Source organism: Erpetoichthys calabaricus, chromosome 16 (genome assembly GCF_900747795.2).
Source record: "Erpetoichthys calabaricus chromosome 16, fErpCal1.3, whole genome shotgun sequence".
Classification (NCBI taxonomy): domain Eukaryota; kingdom Metazoa; phylum Chordata; class Cladistia; order Polypteriformes; family Polypteridae; genus Erpetoichthys; species Erpetoichthys calabaricus.
This window is the reverse complement of record NC_041409.2, coordinates 65933975-65961183: the sequence shown is the minus strand read 5'-3', so window position 1 is coordinate 65961183 and position 27209 is coordinate 65933975. Positions and strand designations below refer to the sequence as shown.

General features: G+C 38.5%; 1 protein-coding gene across 1 annotated transcript in view; it reads right to left on the bottom strand.

The window, feature by feature from the left end:
- Positions 1 to 24905, bottom strand: part of angel1 (angel homolog 1 (Drosophila)) — a 36910-nt gene extending 12005 nt beyond the window's left edge. Inside the window, exons 1-6 of the mRNA XM_051919977.1 lie at positions 24813 to 24905; positions 20855 to 21283; positions 20227 to 20438; positions 14365 to 14434; positions 13459 to 13910; positions 6764 to 6887 (exon numbers count right to left, since the gene is read on the bottom strand). Coding sequence (XP_051775937.1) covers positions 6764 to 6887; positions 13459 to 13910; positions 14365 to 14434; positions 20227 to 20438; positions 20855 to 21283; positions 24813 to 24876 — 1351 coding nt within the window. The 5' untranslated portion in view covers positions 24877 to 24905. The remainder of the gene's footprint in view (positions 1 to 6763; positions 6888 to 13458; positions 13911 to 14364; positions 14435 to 20226; positions 20439 to 20854; positions 21284 to 24812) is intronic.
- Between the last annotated feature and the right edge of the window lie 2304 nt (positions 24906 to 27209).

Here is a 27209-nt window from a genome sequence, read left to right as displayed (position 1 = left end):
TTAGTGGTAGGTTCATTATTATTTTTATTTAGGATATGTCTTTATTTATATCTCTGGAGTGATCAGCAAAATGGTAAAAAGTTGGATTTTAAAGTTCCATACAAAAATCTTGGTAGTACAGATAGTCCCAAAGATAGATGAAAGTCAGCAGTCTATTAAATATACAGCTAACTTAACACAGTTAAACACGCTCAGCACAGTTGCAGATCCAGTAGAACAGAGAAGGGGTTGGAACCTGAACAGTTCCAAGATGCTTTTTGAATAGCCATGTACAAGAAACTTTCAAGTGACTTGGTCAACTATAAGCAATTTATACTTTTCTGAAGCTTTACTCAACCCTGCAAGTATCGAATAGTGGCTAAGGTTTCATTCCTCCCTCACTGTGTGACCCTGAGAAAGTTTTTTAACTTCTCTGTGCTCCAAATGTAAAAAAAAATCTGTAAACAGTTAAAACATATCTTGATTTTGTAAGTCAGCCAAATATACCATAATAATGAAACAAATGCAGCTTGAGATGCAATGAAGCCACGGAAGCAAAAGAAAAAAATTAAATTACTAACAGGAATGTTGGTGATAGAATATTGCTTAGATGTGGAATAACACAGGATTGTGTTATTGTTTTATGATAATTAACATGCAACTTTTATTGTTACTAAGATTCAAACAGTGTTTGATCTATGTAAAAGTTTAATGAAAAATTTATTCTGAAATTTGCACATTACAACTCTTATTGTTAGTGTCACAAGTGGTAGCCTATACAGTATTTGAATATATTTTAATAAATACAATTTTTTAGTTTGATCCATTTTAAACATTTGAATCTTAGTTATCATATTACTGTAACAATGTTCAGTAACTCTTTATACTCAGAAAACTCTTGATATCTAAATACTGCACAGCGTAACATAGAGCTGTTTAGTATGTTCTCTGCACATGACATTTCTCTGTACTCACAGGGCATTTCATTCTGTTTATAATAGGACTGTCAGATTAAATACCATTATTGAAATATATATAAAAAAATCCTGGGACGAGACAAGGCTTGTTCAGAGAGATAATTTCAAGTCCCGCAAGACAAGACTTTGTGCCAAGAGATTAACCACGTCCATGGTCCACTCACCTCTCATTTGTGTGAATGCTATTGTCAGACACGGTTCCTGTGCTCTCAGCTCTTATAAATTTTTACGTTTTCCTCATTTTAATACAAGACATACAATCTATTTGTTTCCTTCGATGCAGTGCTTTTCGGGACAATAATTTTATATTTTCTAGATGAAACGACTAAGCGAAGAAGAAAGGGCAAAGAAGAAGCAGCGCGTCAAAAAGAGGCCCAAAAGCGTTGGGAGACAAAAGAATTCAAAAAAGAACAATAATAATCTAAGTGCAAATTCGGAAAATAAGGAAAGTTATAATCAGCCCGGACCAAGTGGAATTAAAAACCTAACAGGCCCAAGTGGGGGCAGAAACAAAAAACAAAGTAGTATGTCGTAAAGAGGTGCAAAAACGTTGGTGCGAATGAAAATGCTTATGAAAGTACAGTGGAACCTCTAGATACGAGTTTAATTCGTTCCAGCACTGAGCTTGTATAGCGAATTTCTTGTATCTAGAACAAACGTCCCCATTGAAAATAATGGAAATCCAGTTAATCCGTTCCGCATCCCAAATATATTAACATAAAAATCAATTTTCCTAACAAATAACACTGATAAATTATATATACTGTAGTCTACCTTTAATAAATAACACTGGTAAATAATATAACTGATTATTAAAAGAATCAAAACAGGTGTCCAAAGTGCAGTAGAGCATTCAATAAATCTTTAATCCTTAAAACAGTTGTGAAGTGGAGGTTTAAAGTACATAAGAATAACAATCCTTTAACACGAGGTTAAAACGTCAACAGGAAGCAGTCTTCAAAAAACTGATGACAATCCCCGGTGCTTCTTCTCTGTTAGCGTCTCACCTGCTTCTCCCATGCGGGCTCTGCAACAGGCGAGACACTTAATGCAGCTGACCTTCTCTACACCGTCCTGCTTCAGCTGTTTGGCTCGCCTGTTCGGCTACACGCGAGCCTGTACTCGCTCGCTCGCTCTCTTGCACCGACTTCCTACTGCTGCGGATTCCTGCCTCCTACTGCAACCTCCGTTCTCTCTCCTCTCCTCTCTTTTCTTTTACTTCTTCTCCCCCTTAACCGGCTCGCGCTTCTCTATATATGCGGGGAAGACATGGCAGCTGCTAGGGTTACCACTTTTAATACAAAAAAATAAGGGACGCATACGTATTGATTCAAAACGGGACGCGCAATTTCATTCTCAAATACTGGACGATTCCGTATTTTAAAGGACGGGTGGCAACCCTGCCCAGCCCATCAGCCACAGGACAAATCATGGATGTGGGCAGTTTCCCACCTGTGCACTTAGGTGAGAAAGGCAGACACCGCAGATCGCCCTGCGGCTCGCTACAGCTACCACGCCCCCTCGCTAAGCCGCGAGCTATACCCACAGCCTGGCTCGTGGCTTGTTACGTGAGCCAATGCTCGTATTTAGATCTGAATTTTTCGCTCATACTTTCCTCGTATTTTGAATTTCTCGTATACAGAGGTGATCGCATCTCGAGGTTCCACTGTACTAAAATTTGAAAGTCTCAACTGATAATAAACATTGCATTAGCGCTAACAAACGGAAATTATTACTCAGTGAAATAACGGAACAGCGAAAAGAAATCGAATATATGGACATAGGTGATATGACAGAAGTATGTAGATATTGTTTGTCTTTAAAGTTTAAGTTGGAGATTTGTAAATCGTCTAATTCGTGTTGCCATCAAGGAAAAGTAGTGTTTCTCCCCAACAAAGAGGTGAAACTGAAATCCACAAACACTACAGGCAAAATATCCGAATCTACAATAATCTGTTCACATTCGCATCACTCAATGCTGAAAACATTGATTTACATGATTCAGGACCATACTCTATGAGAATCTGCAACAGTTAAAGCTACTATGAATTTAATTTCAAAGAAACCACAATTTGATCAGGTTTATATTTGTGATCACGGAGAAGCGATGCAATATAGAATTGAGAGTTAAACGATTGGATGTATTAGATATTCTACAGCCAATAATGGATATAAATCCATACTTCCAAAAGTATCACACTTTACACGAAATTTATCTGAAAATCACAGACAAAGAAGTTTTCTTGGATATCTATATGAATCCGAAAGATCACGCTTGCATATATATTTAAACACACTTGTGACGAATTGGCAGTGATAACAGTTTCAAAAAAACGGAGATATCAAAAGACAGTTAATATTCGTGTTTATCCAAAAGCATAGCATGATGCGTCGCAAGCAGCAGATCCGGGAAATGACTAGCGTGTAGGGCCCGCACGGGGATTAGCGAGTGATGCAAGCAGGATGCAGAGCCCTGTGGTGTAACGGGTCCACAGCTCATGTCAAAAGGCCACTTTTAAAATAAATAATCTCCATACTCACGGCTTAGTGAGGGGGCATGGTGTGTGTATGGCCGAGTGGTTCCCGGGGATTTCGTGATGCGGGCGGTTCTCACTTAGGTGCACAGGTGAGGAGTTGTCCACATCCGTAATTGTCCCCGGAAGCTGCTGATTGCCATAGCTAATCCACATTCCCGTGATATATAGAAGGGCGAGGCGGCTAGTAGGGAGGAAAAAGAGATAAAGAAAGAAAGAGACGGAGGTTGCAGGGAAGAAAGCGGCAGGAAGTAGGGAGAGGATAGCCAGTGCGAGAGAGAGAGAGCGAGCGAGAGCAGGCTCGATGGAGCAGAAGTAGCTGGAAGGAGAGCCCCAAGAAAGAGTGTTTGGCTAACACTTGGTGGGGCTGAAGAAAGCGGTTGCTCCAGCTGAGCGATCAAGGAGCTGGAGTGATCGGTGATGAAGACAACCGGCCGTCGAAAGGCAGCGGCAGTCGTGGAGGCTTTGGGCTGGGTTAGCCCTACTGTGAGGGCCCTGGCCGCTGGGGAAAGAACCCAAGTCTCAGTCCAGATGGAGCCCGAAATAGCCAGGGATTGGAGGGCTACCAGACCTGTGTGGAAGGCAGCTGCACCTGCAGGTACGGCGACTCCCCTGTTGCAAAGCACGATGGGAGAAGCAGGAGAGCCACCAGATAGAAAGAAGAAGGCACCGTGCTTTGGATTTTAAGAGACTGCTTCCAGCCATTGTTTTAACCTCATTGTTTTTAAAAGATTTTTTTCTATTGGATTTTAACCTCCACCTTCCACCCATTTTAATGGATTATTTATTTATTAACTATGATGCACTGCACTTTAATTTGGACACTTTGTTTTTGATTGCTGGTTTTTAAATAAAAACACTTGGCACTTTTGCACCATCCCCTTGCTCACTGCCTAGCTCATCGGTGACATTACCGACAGTGTTGGGTTCAAGGGCTCCCAGAAGCTGTATGGGAGCATGGAGTAGAAACCGTATCGCCACAAGCCCCCTAGTATATACATGAGAACCCTGAATACAATGAGGACTGATCATTTATGTTAGGTAGAATGCCTAGAGGGGGCTGGGCGGTCTCGTGGCCTGGAACCCCTGCAGATTTTATTTTTTTTCTCCAGCCGTCTGGAATTTTTTTTGTTTTTTCTATCCTCCCTGGCCATCGGACCTTACTTTTATTCTATGTTAATTAGTGTTCCCTTATTTTAATTCTGATTTATTTTGTCTTTTTACCCTTTCTTCATCATGTAAAGCACTTTGAGCTGCATTATTTGTATGAAAATTTGCTATATAAATAAATGCTGTTGTTGCTATATACACATACATGCATATATATCCATCCATCCATCCATTTTCCAACCCGCTGAATCCAAACAGGGTCACGGGAGTCTGCTGGAGCCAATCCCAGCCAACACAGGGCACAAGGCAGGGAACCAATCCCAGGCAGGGTGCCAACCCACCGCAGGACACACACAAACACACCCACACACCAAGCACACACTAGGGCCAATTTAGAATCGCCAATCCACCTAACCTGCATGTCTTTGGATTGTGGGAGGAAACCGGAGCGCCCGGAGGAAACGCACGCAGACACGGGGAGAATATGCAAACTCCACGCAGGGAGGACCCGGGAATCGAAACCAGGTCCCCAGGTCTCCCAACTGCGAGGCAGCAGCGCTACCCACTGCGCCACCGTGCCGCCCATGCATATATATATATATATATATTTATTTATATACATACACACATATATAGCATGCACTGATACAGCTCGTTGCTACACCCACCACACAATGAAACAGCTCGGGATCCTAGCTGGCAAACCCCCAGGCAGACAAACAGTCCAGTCACACACTCTGAGAAATGACCATCTATCTGCCAGAGCCAGGTGTTACGTGGGTGTCCCCTTGGCCTGGTCCAGCCACTTGTGTCCTCAACAATGAGGATCCTGCAAGATGGATCACCCTCAGGGAATTGTGCCACATGGCCGTAGTGCTGTAACTGACGCTCCCTCACAATGCAGGTAATGTGCCTCATTCGGGACTCCATGAGCAACCGCTCATTCGACACAAAGTCAAACCAGCAGTACCCAAGGATTCTCAGAAGTGACACAGTACAAAAGAAGTTCAATCTTTGTCTCAGGTCACTGGATAGCGTCCATGTCTAAAAACCATATAGCAAAACAAGAAGCACCAGAACTCTAAAGACTTGGACCTTCATCCATTCAAACTAGTGTGGTGCTGAGGTGTCACCCATTGCACGGCTGCACTTGGGTCTTAATTTGGGATCCTGAGGTGGTTCATCATGTGGTGGGTGCGGCAACACACTGCATGCTCCCAACATGTTATTCTTTGACAACTGGATCCCCAACACTGCTCTACAAACCCGAAAGTGACCCTGCCATTTTTTATTACTATAACCTACGCTTCTTGTACATTACAAAAAGTTACTTCTTTTGCAAAGTAGACTCACTGTGCCACCACTTACATAAAATTATTTTGCACCCAAGAACCAGAAAGACAGAGAGTGGAGCAGAGTGCTGGAGTAGAGACAGAGTGTGGTGACCAAAGTAATGCACATGTTTAACATATTTAAGTAATAGTGAGCAATTTTGTAAGGGTTTCATATATGCATTACAGCCATGTGAGGTATCCCATTTCCATTCTTCTCTTTGACCATATCTCTTCATGCACAGAAAAACCCGTTTTTGTGAACGGCTGGGTTTTTCAAGTGAAGGCTGTGTCAGTGCACGAGTTATAAGCGCTGTATGCTTTGCAGAGGCACCATGAGCAAAAATATTAATAACAATGAAGAATGCAAAGGTACATTAAGTACAAATGTACATATATTACCACTTAGTACTTTTAATCTACATTTGAATATATTCGGATATTTACTTATTTTTAATACGAGCATTTAACCCCTACTTTTTTGAATAATCTGACAGTCTTAGTTTGTAGTAACTAATGTAGCTTTTACTAAGGTCCCAACTTATTACCTAATTTCATCTATCAGCTATATATATTACCTCCATTATAAACATACGCATGAGGTAAAACCTATTCATATTAACATATTGGTTGTTAGACTGTATCCTACTACATGTTTTGTTTTAATAACCACCAAGGGGTTTGAACCACAGGCTTAAATGCACAGCTATACAGAAACTATCACCTTCTAAGTCTTTCCTTTATTTGCTTAGTTGTCTTGCATCAAATCCATTCAGACAATTGACTAAAAATGAAAATAACACCATGTAATTCAACACCTTTTCTGCAATACCTGATTTGTTCTCAGTGGAAGTTACATACTGACATCTATCAGTTATTCCAAGATTCTGTGGCCACAAGGGGGTATACAGTTTCCTCTGGTAAAATTTGTGTGACAAATCCTCCTGCCCCGAAATCTGAAGCAAAGTAAGGTGCAAAACATAAATGAACACACAGAAGGCATAAAAAGCATGAATTAAATATCTACTTTTCTAAAGACTTGTGTATTGAATTACAATTTATCTTAAGACGTAATAGATGCAATTTTCAGGCATATGTTCAAAATACATGCACATAAACTCTACATTTTCCATGTTTTCATTTTATTTCAAGAAGATAACGACATTAAGTTTGCAGCATCAAAGCAGATATAATTTAGTGGTAATGAAAAGCTACAACAATGTGCATGTAGGGCTGCATTTACAGTGGGTTTCTGGAATGAGTAACCTCACTATCAGCAGACACTTTCAAGATTTGCAAGCACCTTTTCACTATTAACTCTTTTTCACGTACATAATAGAAACCCCTGAGTGAAATGTGGATTTCTCCAAAATATCAGAACTCAAGTTAGGAAACCATCTACCAACAAACTCATTGCAAATGATCAAACTCATTTAGTAGATAAAAATGACTTAAAACTATCACAACCATTAAATATAAACAACACTTAATAATGCACATTGAACATTATGTCTAGTTTTGGAAGTTTAAAGCTATTTAATACTTTATATAAGCCTAATATCTCAAATGCACTAAGTTAACCATTTGACATTTTTATCAAATGCGGCAGACAGCTGCCTTTATCAAAGCTAGTTCTGAACGAAATCAGACTTTTCATTACTATCTTACAAGTAACCCATTTTAATGGTCTTACACTTAGCCAAGATTTTGAATGTTTTAACGCACAGGCGGAAAACAGTGCACAATCACACACAGGAAACTTTGTTCTTTTGTCCATCTGAGCTCCATGCTTGCTGAATGCCCTCAACTGCTTTACAAATTGGCTATGGTGTCATGCTCCACCCTTCATTAAATATATCTGTTTTGAAAGGAAGGCAATGAAACTATATTGTTCTTGATACACAAAATGCTCTATTCTCACATCCATTTATTTTTTAAAAAATACTAAACTCTTTTTACTCTCGGAAGTAACTGGATATCAGACATGCTTTGCAGGAAAGAGCGAAGGATTTTATAAGGTAATCTGGAGAAAAGACATACCGTGGATACTCGCGTATAAGTCGAAAAATGTATGCCTTAAAATTCATTCAAAAAAACAGGGTCGACTTATCCACGGGGCAACACAATTGTCCACAGAATTTGGGTAATGACATTGTACACTCAACGCTTCACGATGTTAAGTCACCGGTCATCTGCCGTTTCCCATGGTCTTTGAAATAATTATAAGCCAGCAATACTATTGCTAATTAGCTAGTTTTTTTCTAATTTCATTAAATAATTCTTTAAACTGTGAAATACTTGAATTTGAGCATTAGCTTTTGCAGGTTTTGGATAACAAACATACCATTAGCTGCCACGTGCCATCTAGCGGCTGCCATCACGCGTGCCTGTCGGCTAGTACATAGTGTTAAAGGTCGCAGGAGCAAGCCGGCATATAGCAGCTGCAATCGCGCTGGCTGGACTGCCGGTACATAGTGTTAAAGGTCGCCGGAGCAAGCCGGCATCTAGCGGCTGCAATCGCACGTGCCTGTCGGCCAGTACATAGTGTTAAAGGTCGCGGGAGCAAGCCGGCATATAGCAGCTGCAATCGCGCTGGCTGGACTGCCGGTACATAGTGTTAAAGGTCGCAGGAGCAAGCTGGCATATAGCAGCTGCAATCGCGCTGGCTGGACTGCCGGTACATAGTGTTAAAGGTCGCCGGAGCAAGCTGGCATCTAGCGGCTGCAATCGCACGTGCCTGTCGGCCAGTACATAGTGTTAAAGGTCGCCGGAGCAAGCCGGCATATAGCGGATACGATCGCGCGTGCCTGTCGGCTGGTACATAGTGTTAAAAGGTCGCCGGAGCAAGCCGGCATCTAGAGGCTGCAATCGCACGTGCCTGTCGGCCGGTACATAGTGTTAACGGTCGCAAGCTGTCAAGTTTTACCCTCAACTTATACACGGGTCATAACAAATTTCGTAATTTTCGGCTTAAAAATACACTCGCCTTATCTGCGAGATCGACTAATACGCGAGTATCTAATGGTAGTCAAAACACAGAAACAGGACGATTACCAGGAGATCAAGAATTACTGCAACCAATACATGAGACAAAAATCAGAGACGAAAATATCAAAATCAAAGATATTAGGCAGTAGATCATTAAACAAAGGAAATAGTAAGAACTTTTTTTTTTAATCTATGAAATCGAATACAGATATAACCTTATGGTGAACTTTTAATCTATGAACTCGAATACAGATATAACCTTATGGTGAACTTTTAACCTATTTGTCATGGTTGATAATTCACAACTTCAGAGGATATGCACCTAATAATGGGGGCTCACAAAATGGTGACAGAAACACTCCAATATATTTCAAAACAAACCTAAGCCATAAAGCACACAAATAAACTAATGTGATCACCAAAATCCCTGGGGTGGAAAACCTCCAAACTGAATGCAAATTCATACTGAAAAGACAAGGGAAAATTGAAAAAACAAACAGACAAAATATCCAACAATATCACTGCATGAAACATTATGTCATTAATTCAGTTTACATTTTCATTTTTAAAAATCTTAATCCTTAAAGAAATAACGGAAATAAAAATAAACATTTTTGCATCACCAACAAACTAAACATAAATAAACAAACCCTTTCTTTTTAAACCAGGTATCTAAGACTTGCATTCATTCATTTAAATTTAAAGGATGAACAGTAGTCAAACTAACTCCAATATTAAATTGGAAGAACAAAGTGTAACTTAATTTCCAAGCTTACATTCTTGACCCAAATAATGCAATCATGATTGCCTTGGCCACAATGCAAAATCCCATCCTGGACAAGGTGCCAGCCCATGGCTAGACCGACACATTTATACTCACACAAGACCAATTTAGAATCAGCAATTAACCTGACAAGCATATGTTTTGGATTTGCCAGAAAAAATTATCTGTAGAAAACTCTAAACAGACACATGGAGACTGTGCAAAGTCCATACAGGTAGCCAAAAAGTGTGAACTCATAAAGAGGCAGCACTAACCACTGTGATACTACTCTCCTATTTACTACAGATGAATTTTAACATCTAAAATGTAATTTTTTACAATAAGCAGGACATGTTTCTTTTCTTATGGAAATCACGATATACAACAATAAAAAAAAAAATTACATGTTTGGAGATAGGCGGCAGTCAGCATAACCTAAACATGATGCAACAGACCTTTCATTTTAAACCAAGATTAAAACCAACATACAATTATGAATATTGCATTTGCAATACAATACTAGGAAAATAGGAAAAAAATTACCTAATTCTAAGCAGAGATAAAGGGTAGTTAAAATCAGGGAAGAATGCAAACAATCAAACAGTTGTGTTTTTGAAATTAACTAACTTTTGCAGAAGCATACTGAAAGCACCCTTGTTTTACTACACAACCCTTAACATGTGCCTTAAAATAAAATACACGACGATTAAATGATAAATAATGATAAAATAATGCTCTAATATTTCAATGATTTTAATAATGTTACCTGCATTCAGGACATGGTACTGCTGTCTCACATGCAAGCCTGTTTCGAGGAAAGTTGGGATGCTATGTAAAATGTAAATAAAAATAGAATGCAATGATTTGCGTATCATTTAAACCCATATTTAACTAAAAAATATAACAAAGACAATATACCAAATGTTGAAACTGGCAAATGTTATTGTTTAATGAAAAATATATGCTAATTTTGAATTTGATGCCAGCAACAATTTTCAAAAAAGTTAGAATAGAGGTAATCAAACATTGGAAAAAGCTGTTCACTGCCAAAAAAAAAACACCTGCTGGAATATCTGACAACAAGTAACGTGATTGTGAAATCGATTGTGTGATGCGAAAGAGGTAGAGTCTCTCAGAAAGAGGAGGGGCTGTGATAGAATGCATGGGCAAATAGTGTGAAAATTTAAGAATAACATTTCTCAACATAAAATGGCAAAGCATTTCATCTACAGTACATAATACCATTTAAAAGATTCAGAGAATCATGAGAAATCACTGCATGGGCTGAGGAACACACTTAAGAAAACACTGTGAATACAGTTTGTTGCTGCATTCACAAATACAAGTTTAAACTATACTATATATAAAAACATGATCCAGAAAACAAAACTGTCTTCTCTGGGCCCAACCCATTTAAGACGGACTGTGGTGAAGTGCAAAAAGTATTCTGTGGTGTGATGAATCAAAATTTTAAATTGTTTTTAGAAATCATGTATGCTACATCCCCCCGGCTAAACAGTAGAGGGGTCCACCTGACTTGTTATTAGCGGACAGTTTAAAAGCCAGGGTATGTAGATAGGCAGACAGACACACACACACACACACACACACACACACACACACACTTTATTAATCCCAAGGGGAAATTCACATACTCCAGCAGCAGCATACTGATACAAAAAACAATATTAAATTAAAGAGTAATAAAAATGCAGGTAAAAACAGACAATAACTTTGAATAATGTTAACGTTTAACCCCCCCAGGTGGAATTGAAGAGTCGCATAGTTTGGGGGAGGAACGATCTCCTCAATGTTACAGTATTGATAGCTTAGCTTGTATATCTGGGAAGGCACCATTAATGCTAAACAATATATACAGGTTTTGCAGCAACATATGCTGCCATCCAGATGTCTTTTTTGGAAAATACCCTTGTATGTTTCAGCAATAACATGCCAAACCACATTCTGCACGCATTACAACAGCATGAATCTGTAGTAAAATAGTCCAGGTGCTAAAGTGGCCTGCTCAATGAAAACACTTGGGAAATGATGAAAGGAAAGATGTTACAAAGGAGGCCCTGAACTGTTCAGGACCTGAAATCCTGTATCAGGCAAGAACGAGACATTTCAGTTTCAGAACTACACCAACCGATCTCCTTAATTCCCAAATGTGTGCAGAGTGTTAAAAGAAGAGGTGATGCAATGCAGTGGTAAACATGCCCTGTCCCAACTTTTCTGAAACATTTCTGGCATCAAATCCAAAATGCACTTATATTTTTCAGAAAACAATAATATTTCTCAGTTTGAACATTTTACATGTTGTCTTTGTACTATTTTCAATTAAATATAGGGTTTACATGATTTTCAAATTATCATATTAAGTTTTTCATTTTACACATTGTCCCAACTTTTTTTGGAAACAATTGTATTTTTGTTTATAAGCACACGGCTCACCACATGAACAGGAAGCACAATTTTAGTAAAACTTGGTAAAACTTGACAAACACTAAGTGTTTTTAAACATTATGTAAGTCATTTATATATCTTTATATATAATACGTTACCATGGCTGTTCGTTTGTCTGTCCAGGATTTTAAATCACCTGTAGCTCACAAACAGTTTGGCCTATTGAACTGAAATTTGGTACACACATATTACGTAATGTCTACTATCCGCTTACGGGGTGATAATTGACCTCCAAGGTTATTCCTCTTTATATTTTTATGTTATTGTAGAATCAACTCTCGGCAGCAGGATGGCCGTACGGTGTATGCATACGGGCGCCGTTTTCATCCCTACCACCTTCGTCGTCACCTCCCCAACCTCTTCATATCTTAAATCATTATTGAGACATATTGAAGACTTAAGTGTCAGCTTAAGTAATAAATTAAGAAAAACATACTAAGTAATTGCAACACAAGCACCAACTTAATCAGTATTAACGCGAAAAGATGCCGCTAGGGTGGAGAACAGAAGAGCTGCTCAGAAAGCAGCAAGCGCATCAACCTCTGAGCAAACGAATGCTGAACATACAGAGAAAGTGGATGAAAACTAGGAACACTCAAGTCAAGTGTATTCACTGCACGTTATCGTACAGTGTGCGGTTACTGGTATGTATAAAATACTCAGTACCAGTATAATACTGTCTATATGCATGACAAAAAAACATACTAGCAATCATTCCACAGATTACATGAAAAGATTCAAACTTACTTTTTTGGCACTATTTACATAAAAGTCACTATACTCACTTCCCAGTCAGTACTAAGAAAGACTGTGTCGTTTAGTTAACTGAGAGATCTATTGCATTGGGATGAGATTGGGTACACTGACATTCCACTCTATGAAATCTACTTTGTATCAAAACGTATATGTGCAACCTGAAATTGACTTGCCAATATCTTACAGTAGGACACATATCAATCTTTTTTAAGATTGTTTTTACAAAAAAATATTCCAAAGATTGACTGTTTTCATAGTTGCTCAAGTTCTAGTTCTCATATTCAATAACTCATTTTCTGGAAGCTTTTCCTATTTTACACCCATTTTAAATCAAGTACATTTGAATTACTAGTAAATAATGCATAAACAGAACAACACACCCATTTGAAACGGGTAATGTCTCCCATATACTTAAACAATAGGAGAAAAACAGTGTGTATTTAAATAAAGACATATGGATTCTTTGCCAATGATACCTAAAATCGCTTTTTCCAAAATATTTGTTTTTCACTGGAAAGACAGAGTAGCACATTAAAAGAGTAACAGAACTTTACCATCCATGCTGGCAATCCATGGTAATACAGCTGCCCTGTCACAATGAACTGGTATAGTGGCATGCGGGGAATACAGTTGAAGTCTCCACAAACTATCACTGGACAGGATGCTCCCTTCTCTCGCCAAGGCCTTATCATCAAGTCAATTTCAGCCATCAGCAGTGCCACTTGAGCAAGTTTGATATCTCCCCTTCTTGGACTGAAAAGGAGGTGAGTGTTTGCAACACAAATTGGTGATGCTTTTGAGGGCCTTCCCTCTGGTTTCAGATCAGAAGGTATAACACCCAGAAAAAGAGCCACTATTCCTACATTGTCTCTATCCAACACCTCCACACTGGGCTGAAGAAATTCCACCAGCTCAAATGAAATGAGATCAAACTTTGAAGTCTTATAACACAAAGCACAGCCATCCTTCTTGTTACCCGTCCGTCGTTTATACATGCACTTGTAGCCTTTAGAAAGAGAAAAGAGTGCATACTTTTAGAATAATTGAGTTTTCTTATAGTAGGCAATCGTTTTCTTATTTTCTACTAAACACATACAGTAGATCTAATGCATCAATCTGTCGTATGATAAACTTCTCTGTCCAATGACCTAAATATGTAAATACCCTGTCACCAGCTGTGATCTAATCCCTGAGCCCATTATCCATTGGGAGTTGTTCCACCTCACTCTAAGTAGCATTAAATTAATGTAATTAGCAGTTTCAAATGCAGGCTTGATTCATCTGGCATTACGCTATTACTTATTACTATGAAACAGTGTTAAAAAAAAAAGTAACACATCTCAAAAGATTAATTAACAGAGATAATTTGTATGCTTTCATCACTACAGCCTTTTACAGTATACTGTATTTAATATATTTTACAACTGTAACTGACAGTTCAGGAAGATGATTGTTCATACCCATCTGCACTAGGGTTGGCTCTATCTGTTCCTGGTAATGGTCTTCTTGAGCTTCTTGAAGACAAAGAATCTGTCATAACAGAAGGTAAATGTGTTATAAGCATAAAATAATAATTATATATACACCTGCCTGCGATCACAATTACTTGAATTAATAAAAACAAAAGAAAAATAACATACAATTATGAATGTTAGATCCAGTCTAAAAGCCACCAACCACCCTTATACTAATATTAAATGTTTGGTAAAAATATTCACATTTCAAGTTTTCAGTGCCTCACAAATATAATGATGACATTTTATAGCGGTAGTGAATAATCCCAATGCACGAGTTCTTGCTTTTGGCTGTGTTCATTCTTATTCAGGCATTTTTTTAACTAATACGGTTACATCTTCAAAAGGTTAATACTGTGTGATATTTTTACTCAGCCAGGCCATCAGGTTCACATTTTTCCTTTGATGAATGTATTTTATTAAATAAATCTTTCGAAAGACTGATCATCTTGTACTTTTTAAAACACAGTATGCATGTGTTTTGAAGGAAAAGTAGTATTTCGAAATTTTCATGTTTGTGCATTGCAAAACTTACTATAATTATTGAACATTTCAAATGATACTCCTGCTGCTGATCCTTTACACATTTTATACTTCTGCATTTTTTTAGATGTGTGTAAAAAATGTGACTACTATTAATTGTCCAGTGATGACAGGGGAAAAAAGATTTACAATAGTTACCCAAGAAATTAATGCTTTACTAGTTGTCAGTGACAACATCTATAAGAATTAAGTTTAGGTCTTGTTTTACTGGGCATATTACATGTATATACAAGTCCTGGGTTAGTAGTAATAATGGATCCACTGTGCTATGACACAGAGCATCATACAATGACTGCCAAGGGCCACAATTTATTTGTATTTCAAATCATGAGTGAGGGGTAAGAGAAACATCAAGAAAAAAGTAACACATAACTAACCCAAAGGGAATTTAACCAACCAATCCAACTCAGAATCATAGAGCCACCGCCTACCCCGACAGTAATAGGTCAATGGATGTAAAACAAGTAACGGTTATAGACAGGGCAACATTGAATTGCACGGCACACTCACTCACACACACACACACACACACACACATTCACAAAGTAACAATTAGGAATTGCCAGTGTTTTAGGGGATGCAACACCAGAGCACTCCTGAGGAAAGCCTGCACAGACATAGTGAGAACACACAAACTTCATACAAGCAACGACTGGACTTGGAATTTGAACACAGAACATTGGTCCTATGAGGGAGCAGCAAGATCTACTGTTCCATCATTCCATATATTTAAGAGAACCCTAATTAATAAGTGGGACAAAATCTCTGCTTGTTCTTATGCATTTGAGCACAAATACTCTCCATCCTTAACTCAAGCCCTATTTCTCACCAATGAAATTTCATAGAGATTTGAGAGGCAGAAATCTAGCCAATGATAACACCCTGTGGCCAGTAAATGCATTCTACCCATAAGGCTGCACACACTATTTAAAGGACATTCTTTGTCCACCCAAAGGCATTTAACAATGATTGTTTTGTTCCTTCTAGGATCAATGTTTGTCACAATGCCATTTACTATCAACTATAATAAGCAATGGAAAGATCTGCATCTACTATATGTTGTTACTTTGTGTATATTTTTGGGATGATTTCCATTATGCGTACATAGTACATTTTGACAGTCACACTCTTATTGACATTAATACTTCTGTGGATCATTCAATTAAATTTTGATGGATGCTATTTCTGCTGTCCTCCTTTACACTCCACCACCATCTTGCAGCTTACTGAACCTCAACTAGACATTGTGAATTCAGTAGCTCCTCAAAAGGAGAAAAACACAGCCATGGCTTAACAATGACACGCATTCTCTCAAGCGTAAGGCAGGGAGGAAGTGTAAGAAAGACAGGCATCAGATTATTTTAAAACATTCCAAGAGAATGTCTGGCCAAATATCAGAAGGCTGTCAAGACAGCAAGAACAAAATATTTTTTTGACATTATTTCCAATTAACTGTCAAAGACCTCGAGTTCTATCAGTATTGTTAATGCTATATTCAATCAATCATTGAGCCTCAACAGTGTTATGTCTGTTCTGATCGGTGATACATTTCTTTCCCGTTACTAAAGCTGATAAATTAATGACTAACGTCTTTGTCATACACATTGCTGTCTTTACTCAGTTTCAGACTGCACCTCTCACATACTTGTCTTTCACACAAAGTCAACTTCTTGCTCTCTTGATTTTTGCCTGCTCCATTCCTTAAGGTGATGTCTAAAGAAATTGGGACTAGTGTTTTGTTTACTATAAATAGTTTTTTAATGGCAAATTCTGTTCAATTTTATTTTAAAGATGCAGTAGTTCAGCAGGCTGATCTTGACCCCTCACATATCATAGTTTTCATCTTATCTCCAAAAATCAATTTTTCCCAAAATCCTCAAGAATTTTGCTTTGTCCCAGCTGCAACACTCTTTAAATCAAGATAGTTCTTTTGGTAAGTTTCAGTTTGGATTCAGAAAAATTCATAGAACTGAATGATCCCCCGAGAGTGACACATGATCTGCTGCTAGCAGCCAGCTGTGAGAGGTGTACTATGTTGATCCTGTTGGATGTGAGTGCTGCTTTACTTGATCGTGGCATTGTTACTGATCAGCTTGAGCAATGGGTTGGCAATTAAAGTGTACAAAATATTTTAATTGCAAGACCTTTAGTGTCAATATTGGTAGCTTGTCATCTTGTACAGCCCCTCTTACCGGCAGGGTATTGCAAGTGTTTGTTTTGGGATCACTTCTCTTATCTTTGTATATGTTGCCACTTCGCACTAAGCATACATTTCCTTAAAACTGCACATCTGAAACCTTGGTATAAATTTTGACTCGGATTTCAAATTTGATAAAGAAATAAATGTTGTGGCTTGAAATATTTTTTTCAGGTCAGGATCATCACTAAGATGAAGCCATTTCTGTCTATTCTTCTACGCTGGTGTTTGCCATTCATCTTTGCCTTGAATACTGTTAATCCAAAATGCTGCTACCAGAGTTTTGAATCGCATCAAAAAAAAGAGATCACATTTCACTTGTGTTGGCTTCTCTCTATTGGCTCCATGTGAGTTACAGGTTGGATTTTAGTATTTTACTGTTTTTAAAGCTTTCCACGACATTTCCATCTTATCTTATTAATCCTCTACGTATGCCTTTAATCATTTTCCAAGTTTCTCCGTTCCTCTAACCAAATATTTCCTGTTTGTTCTGCAGATACACTTGAGGTTAGGGGGACTATACCTCTGCTATTGTGAGTCCTAGGCTCTGAAACAGTCAGCTCCTCACAATATCATCAGCTCCTGTGATTAAGAACTTCATATTTTAATTAAAAACATACATTTTTTTTATTTATTTATTTTTTTTACTGTTCTTCATTATGTAAAGCACTTTGAGCTACTTTTTTGAAAGAAAATGTGCTATACAAATAAATCATTATTATTATTATTTTTTAAATTACTTTTAGGTCATGGTAATGTGTTATTTTTACATTTCTTGTTTTTTCTCATTTTTACGATTACAGTGATCCCTCGCTATATCGCGCTTCGTCTTTCGCGGCTTCACTCCATCGCGGATTTTAAATGTAAGCATATGTGAATATATATCGCGGATTTTTCACTGCTTCGCGGATGTCTGCGGTCTACAGTACGTGTGCTTCCTCAGTTGATTTGCCCATTTGAATTCAAACAAGGGACGCCTTTGAATTCAAACAAGGGACGCTATTGGTGGATGACTGAGAAGCTACCCAATCAGAGCCTTCGGTTAAGTTCCTGTGTGCTGCTGATTGGCTCAGCGACGGAATGCTGCATTAACCAGGAAGTCTAATCTCACTCATTCATCATTAACGCACGTTACTGCTACTGCTGCAGGAGCCGTGTCCAAGCGCCAACAGAAGATGCAAATGACTGCAGAAAAGGTAAAAGTTTTGGATATGTTGAAGGAAGGAAACAGCTACACCGCTGCAGGACACCATTACAGCATCAATGAGTCCACGATTCTTTTTATTTAAAAAGGAGGAAAAGCATATAAGATCTACGGCCGCAGTGTCCTTTAACCAGGGTGCAAAACGAGTTGCAAGTGGACGTGATAAGGCAGTAGTCTGGATGGAATCTGCTTTAGGGATTTGGATTGAAGAGTGATGGAAGAAGTACAACGGCGGTGCTACACAGTCGCCTGAAGAGGCTCCTTTAGAAGAGCTGTAACGCTATCCTTTGTAGTGCAGTAAAATTAAACTCATCATTATCGGACAAGTCGTCGTGTCATTGTTGGTGAGTAACCATAATTAATTATTTACGTACAGTACTTATTACATGTACATAGTTTAGTGTCACTGTACACACATTTTACTTATACAATTTTTCTTGCATTGTACGTATTTATTGCTGGTGGCCTGTCTGTCGTAATGGCTGTAACATATGTGATATCGGAGACGCTCGCTATCTTTAAAATAATATTTAGGTTTTACTGTATGTAATTTCAACGAATCTTACCTAATATCTATGAGAATACAAAGGGTTTATGCTGTATAATTGTGCGTGAAATGTTTAAAATAGTGTGGGAGAGTTTATAAGGGCTTAAAATATATAAAAATAACCATATAAACATATGGTTTCTACTTCGCGGATTTTCTTATTTCGGGGGTGGCTCTGGAACGCAACCCCCACGATGGAGGAGGGATTACTGTATATGCTTGCAAGTGTTTTGTTTGGTTATATGTTAAAATATAAAGAGGGAAAATAAAAATTAATTCAAAACTATTATGTTCCACTCTTGCTTTTTAATCTGGTGCTTGGTTTTACTGTTGAAAAGCATTTCAAGTTTTAATTGTATTAATATATATACATCTGTAAGTGCAGGTCTGTGATACGGTTTACATTTTCTCCCTTTCCAGATTTTTATATATCCATCTCTATATATAAAATCCAAAGTCTGTCAGTTCACTTTCACGAGAGAACTACTTAATGGATTTAGATCAGGTTTTTTTCTATAATTTGCTTGAACACTCCGGTTTATTTTGCGACTTCTCTCATCGCGCTAAGTATCATAGTTTACTTGCAGTACTGATTTATTTGTGGGAATCCTAGAGACACGCAGCAGACTGAGGGGAGGGGGGCAGAGCCCTCCTCACTCATGCTCCAGCCTCGGGGCGTGCACCTTACCTCCACTTAGCTAGCGAATGAGAGAACTAACTAACAGATTTAGATCTAATTTGTTTTCTACAATTTGCTTGGACATTCCAGTTGATTTTGCAACCTCTCTCATCACACTGTGAATCATAGTTCACTTGCAGGAGTGAAATATTCACGCTATTCCAAGACAGAGGCTGCAGGCCAAGAGGAGGGGGAAGCGTGACGTCAGGAGTAGGGAGCCGGGAAGGGCCCTCCTCGCTCACGCATTTTGGAGAGTAACTTGCCTCCACTTAGCTACTGATACCTGTTTGTTTGCTGATTTTTAAATTTAGTTAGTCCCGTTTCACTAGTACACGAGTGGAGCAGCTAGGGACAGCCAGTCATGCATAAATGGCTAACTGTATTAAGTAAAACCCAGAATTTCAATGTAGTTTTAATTGCAAAATTTGATTTAATCTTTTCACCAATAAATCAATGTAAAAGAACAAAGAACTCAAGCTACTTTTAATTCAAATCTGCAGTAGCATCTGCCTGTTACCAGGACTTATTAAACGGCCCATACATGCTTTTGAAAGAAGTCAAATTATGCTGCTTGCCCTGATTAAAGGTAAAGAAAAGGGAAATTAGTGACTGCTAGTAAAGAGGTTGTCCAGACTCACATCTGGGTCCCACATGCGGAACTCCTGAAGAAGGTTGTGAAGACGAATGTTCCAAGAGAGGACGTCTGTGGGGCAGTGCGCATAAAGAGTCGGGTTTGCTTCTAGGAGATTCTGAGACAAAATATTGTAGCTCATGACAGTGAATTCAATCTGGCATCCATTGTTACTTGACTTCTGGGTTTTTGTCAAATCTTCCCATTGCCTTTCCTTTACTGCAATAAAAAAAGAAAAGAAAAAAATCTGTTTTAAATATACAGTAAAGTGACATGATGAATAGTAAATATCTAAAGTGTAACAAGCATATTGCATAGTCAGAAACTATCCCAACAACCACCATGTGAACACAAGTTTCCAGAATAAAGGAAATGTTGCAGAAGGATTACACACTGGTTAAACTAAAGCTCTCTACACCCATAGATTGCACAAGGTAGCTAAAAACAGTTTATGCTCTATTAATTCATTTACAGCAGTATATATAGAGTTTTGCATTCTGTTTTTACAATTAAAGCATTTTGAAGTACTTCCCCTATATACTGAATAATTCTATTAAAATTACAGTAGAAGCATTACACAACTTTAGTGATTCCTTAATGTGTCTTTAAGCGTAGACAGTAAAACATGTAGTTACCCTCTTGCTCTGGGAGATGGAAAGATGTCAAACTGGGGATCTGCCAGAACAAGCTGTCAACTAGCTCTTCTCTGTTTTGGGTGCCAAATGACCAATCAAGTGGCATATCATCTTGAAGGTTCTCGGCAGAATTCTCAAATAGCTGCAGACTCTTCTGCGTCAGATCTCTCTCGTTCTGCTGTTCAGTAGTATTAGACTTCTTTTCCTTATCTTTTCCCTCAAGGGCTTGGGGCACATCAGCACTCAGCAGATGAAATCCATCTCCACTCATTGTGTACTGTAAATACACTGGCTTATGTGACACAACTTCTTTACCAGCATTTTCATTATTTTTGTCTGAGTGGGCTTCGTTGGCATCACTCATCTCACTGCTTCCTCCTACAGCAATGGACTTTCTCTCCTGTGAGTGGTCATTCTCACGTGTCTTATCTGTTGATTAGAAAACGTTTATTTAGCATAGGCAGTATTCTTTCATTAAAACAGTATTTGTTTATTCACACCAGCAACAGTATTTCTATGGATGTCATAACATTATGCATGCTTAAACCAGCTATTTTATATATTCATTCATTATTGCATGAACTCCAGTTTTTATTCACAAATTATCTTAATTCAGCAGTTTACCAAAATGTTTCAGAGACAGTCTGTATATATGAAAATTGTTACTGTTTTAAACTCAGAGAGGGTCAGAGTACTACAAGTAGGGGAAAATTCACAAACAACCATAAAATGTGGTTAATTACAAATTAAAAACTTTTTTTCAAAAAAGCTTTACTGTTTCTTATTAATTTCCTGAAATGTACAACCACAAGGGCCTCGGTTAAATGAAGTTACAACTTTATGTTAAATAATTTAACACACTTAAATTCCCAGTCAGTGAATGTATAAACATTTCAACAAATCACTGAAGTCAGTGACTGTTTAAAAATCATAAGGAAACAAAATGCAGCAGGATGGATGCACTTCTAACCAGTGGTACTGTATAATTTCCCATGAAAATACAAATGTTTTATTTTTGCATTACTGAAACATTACTTGCTTTCCCTGTGTGTTTAAAGTTCCACCAAACACTGTTGTACAAAATAATTATGAACAGAGCTCTGAAGTTAAATTAACTTGTATTCCAATTTCTTGTAAGTATTTGTTTGATTTTACAGTTTGGCCTACTCGACAACTGCAAGAGCTCCGATAAAGTGGATCATAGGATACGGAATGGATGAGACTTTTATGACCAGCCCAGTTTTGAAACATGGAAATAAGTAAACTGCAGACATGCATATTTCTAGCTTTAGAGGACAGTCATTTGAAAATTCTATATAAATGAGCTGTAGTGGAACCTAATAAGCTGCATTATCACAGCAATTTGCTGTGCGGGACAATTTGAAACACTGGAAAGTATATTAACTAAATAACAATACTTATGCCCATGTTTTACTGCACATCTTAGAACAGAAGCAAAAATGTGCCAGCCACATAATGACACACTCAGGAGGGCAGTGCATACATAATGTACACAAGCATATTAAGTGTCCACTGCTCAATCAAGAAAAGCATCATAATGGGACATAGCTCAGTACTATTGGATTGTGCATGTGTGCAATTCAAATAGAAGAACGAAACTTACTTCCTTAAATATTTTAATTGCAGCAACATAGTGAGTGTCACATGAAAGGTAAGAATGTAGAAACAACAGTTCTTCTTAAGAGTTAATGCAATAGCACCTCAGGCGTACACAGCAAATCCACAGTACTAAAACATCCAGCCAACAGTGGTCCTGTGGTTGGAAACAATTTATCAAAGCAGAAGATGAAAGCCGACATGCTTTGGGCAGAGTAACAAAAGTAATCAATCAGGTAAAAGTTCCAATGTCAGAGGAAGTATATCAAAACGAATAACTTCTTATACCTTAGCCTACGCAGGGCATTTAAGTCAATATCCCAGTTAAGCAAAACGTACAGCCTGCACTAGTAGGCTGAGAATCACTAACAATTTTAGACTTTACAATACACTGCACAGTCTGAAGAAATTTGGTTCACAAGCACAGTGGGATATGGTGAAAGCTCCATCCCAGCAGGTATCAATAATGCAGACTTGGCATGGCAATATAATCAAGTTGGGAATACGTTTGACACTCACACTGGCACCCGATATGAGTAATGACACATTTGAATATCATGGGCTATCAAAACATCACAACGAGGTGCACCCTTTTTAATAACTATACACTCAGCTTTCAATGTCCTTTTTCTGTTCATTTCAAATAGCTATTAGAACCCTGAAACGGACTCAAATACACTAGATCTCAATTTAGACAACTATTTATATAATAAAATGGAATAAACTATTATGAGTTGTGATCCAACACCAGCAAATCTGCAATAACTGTGACAAAATGTGAAGTAGGCATTGACAGGCATCTCTTGTGTTGTGGGAAAATTTGAAGTACACATTGGCTGGCATCTTTGTGTTGCACTTTTGACATTTTGCCTAGGTGAATATTGGAATAAACTCTGGGTCTTCTGAAAGGGACCAACTCAATATTAATTTGACTTGTATATTGTACAAAGAGGCTACACGAGGGTATGCATCCAGCACTGTTCCTTCTATCAATTTGTCTTCTAATCCAGCTTTCCTGTCATTAAAAAAAAAATATTTCCATTATACTACAAAAATACAAGCCATCTTCAGCCTTTGGAAACAAAATGAGGCATCTATTTGTATATTTATAACCTTTAAGCTGTGCACAGCATCACTGAAGATGATCCCTGAGGCCTTTAGCAAATTCCCTAAAAAAAAGGACAACCACTAAAAAATATAGAGGCTGCCAAGTTGACAGTAATACAATAATCGTGACAGACTGGCATCCATCACAAAATGTCAGAGGTCCAGATTTGATCCAAGTTTTCCAAAAACTGCACATATGGTTGATTTAAACCTTTAAATGTTTGGGGAGGGGGTTTCAGCTGCCCAACAGTAGTCATGTAACATTCAGATGGGAAACTCAAGGTTATTTTTGTATGCTGTACAGCATTAACTCTGCTGCTGAAGGGAGAAACCTAGGTCCTCCTACACGCAAGAGCATGTGAGATTTCACTATTGCAACCCAAGCTCATTTGGAGTTAGCTACCTCATTCCAGATACTTTTAGAATATGTCAAGATTTCTGCTTCATCTTCATGACGCTGTAGCTTGTTCCCGACTCCTATGACACAAAAGTCTTTAAACTTACTGGGCTTGTGATCAACAGTTTACGCTTGTTTTCAGCAAATCTCGGGCTTTGTATATTATGTTATTGTCGTAAAGCTCTAATTGCCCCCGCCAGTGTCCCACTTTCCTGTATAAAAGCTATGCCGTTAGGTATAAAACATCTGAGGTATTCGAACAAAAAAGGAATAGAACATCAATCGAATGTTTCTAAGATAAAAACTGTTTTTAACAGAACAGTTTCGCTACTACACGTTAACACACGCGTACCACATACCTTATACTTAAATAAAGATGTAAGGTTTGGAGCTAATAACTATAAACAACTCACCCATCTGCTTTTACTGCAAAATCATAAGGGACACGATGTAAACACAGAATACCCATGTAAATACAGAATACCCAAACAGAATGCCAACCCCCACCCCCCAAACTGCAGAACACCTGCTGACATGTAAAGTGAGACGCGGACGAGCTCGCTACACTTGTAATAATTCTCCCACTCCACAAGGCCCACGTTGTGTGGTCACTGATGTGTTACTGGAAATAGGGAAAGCATAGGCGTTTTGCCACATTAAAACTGCAGTTTCTTTCCCAAAGTCGATGTTGCAAACTTAACGAGAACAGCACGCGTTTGCAATAGGCCAGTGCGAATCACAAAGCTCTCTCTCTCTGTCTTTCCCTTAAACCCTGCCGCCGAAACTACATTACGGAAGTGACTCTCTCATGCTCGACACTTATTACGTCGCATTTACCTGCTATACTGTGGAGAAACTGCGACAAAGGAAACAGCACAAAAGCCAGCAAACTCGCGATCATCCCTAGACTACACGTGGTTCCGGTCGTACACGCGCGCATGCGCACACGCTCCCGCGAGCATAGCGGAGATGCGCATAGATAACGTCAAGGAGACGCAGCTCGGCAAGGGCAAGCGACTTGTTGAGTTTTCAGTCAAACGTTTATGCATTTGGGAAATATCTGTCGCGCAAATTATATTTTTTATTCAAAGTAACACGTTTAGTGTGCTTGAAGGACTGGTATCGTGTGAGCCCTGAGATTATAGTGCGTAGTAGGCTATGTATAAACAAATCGCTTACGCATCAAAATATAGCATAGTTTGAGACTTTGGGGGTATTTTTCGTACGTCGCTTAAATCATCCGAGATCAGGGGGGTATTTTTCGTACGCGGATTAGTCGTTTAGCCAGATGTAATTGTTGACAATTTGGCATGGTCCTGGATCTGTCGGTTTTTCGAAACTCTTGCTGGAAATGTTGTCATAGCAACACATCCTAATCCTCAAACCTGCTCGGAGCAGGTTTGTTCTACGTGAGGATTAGCTCACACACGTAATCAGTGTCCGTACGTAGAATTCATTCAGTCATGGCTTCGCTGTTCATGAATGAGCGACCAATTGATATTGGTGCGCAAATTATAAGACGAGAATTTCATATAGAGAGGGGTTTGCGTGATCGGCAAGATCCTTTATTGCTCCCGGAGGAAATTCTTTTCGAAAGATACCGCTTTAGCCTAGGGGGAATATTGTACCTCAAAGATTTATTAGCACTTTACATTCAAAGTCAAACTAGGCGAAGTCGGGCTCTCACAACCAGACAGACAGTATGCATAGCTTTGAGGTTTTTTACAAGCGGCACTTTTTTTATATACTGTAGGCGATGCGGAAAATCTAACTAAAAGTGCAATTTTCCAGGCAATTCGTAAAGTCTGTTTGGCTCTGAAATATTTCCTTCGGGTTTTCATAGTGTTTCCTGGACACCTGCGTGTGAAAACAATAAAAGAGGCGTTTCATGCCATTGCAGGTAGGTAATACACAAGCTAAAACACCCACAGTTCCATGAAGAATCTCAATCAGCCTAACATTCTCATTACCAGGATTTCCAAATGTGATTGGGGCACATGGGACTGATCAGAGTGGAGTCTGATCAAACATTATTTGGAAAATATACCTCTCCTCCTGATGAATAATCAGACACAGTGTCTTCATCAAATATTTGACCTTCGTCAATATCTCGTTGGTCAGACACAGCTTCTAGGGATATGACATTCCATGCAATGACCCAATAAAAAAGAGGGCTATATGGAACATACCTATGGCTAACATGGAGGACAAATATATGCAATGACCATCCTTTACCTGAAATGAAGTGACCACTGCATCCTGCCAATGGTTCTGAGGAGGAGCTTCCCCCTGGAATGCCCTCAGAAACAGGTTGATGGGCATTTTGCTGGAGAGCCAACTCTTCTGCAGGGGTTAGGTCTGGACCGCGTGGACCTCCAGCTGTTTTTTGCTTGTCTGCCTTCTTATTAGCTTTAAAATGAATGTTTTTTATATTATATATGATTATATTAAAAATTCTTTAAATAGTTATATACCAATATTTACCAGTTTGAAGTATATTCTTGTACTTCACTTTAACCTGTTCCCATGTTCTCCTTGTGTTCACGTTTGATCTGGAATTATGACAGAGTAAATAATAATTAATCTGACACATCGGAAATGAAACGCTGCATTCAGTAAGTACAATGCACACCACTTAGCGTTTAATTTGTCGGCCACTTTTTGCCAGCCATCTTTTCTGGTCTGGGCTGCTTTTGCAGTGTTAACCCTTGTGCATATTAAATCTTGAAATTCTTCTTGTCCTTCGAATAAAAGGTATTGCGCCGCGTGTGTGGGGAAAAAAAAATGCGCCCGTTTTTTCGTCATTTTGTTACAGCCTATCAAAGACTTGCTGATCATGTTTTCTAGACTCAATATATATGGGCTTTTCAATCAGCGTGGGCGCGTGCATTCATCTTGGATGATTAGATCCAGGTAGACTAATCTACTACATGGCTGCGTTTGAAAAACGAGTAATCCACGTACGAAAAATACCCCCTGTGTTTTTGGGTGTTTCAGAAAAACATTTATTATTGTTATTTTTCACGTAGTAAGACACTGCATTTTTTATTCGATAGGAAAATTACTTGTACAGGTTGCAACGTATTAGAGTAAAGTACTGGCCAGACGTACAATATTGTAGCCAAACAAGTCACAAGTTGGCTGTTATTAACACAGTAAATTCTTTACAGCACAGTATTTGTGTGTTGACCCCGATAATTGCTGGGATAGGCTGCAGCTGCCTGATCTGAATAA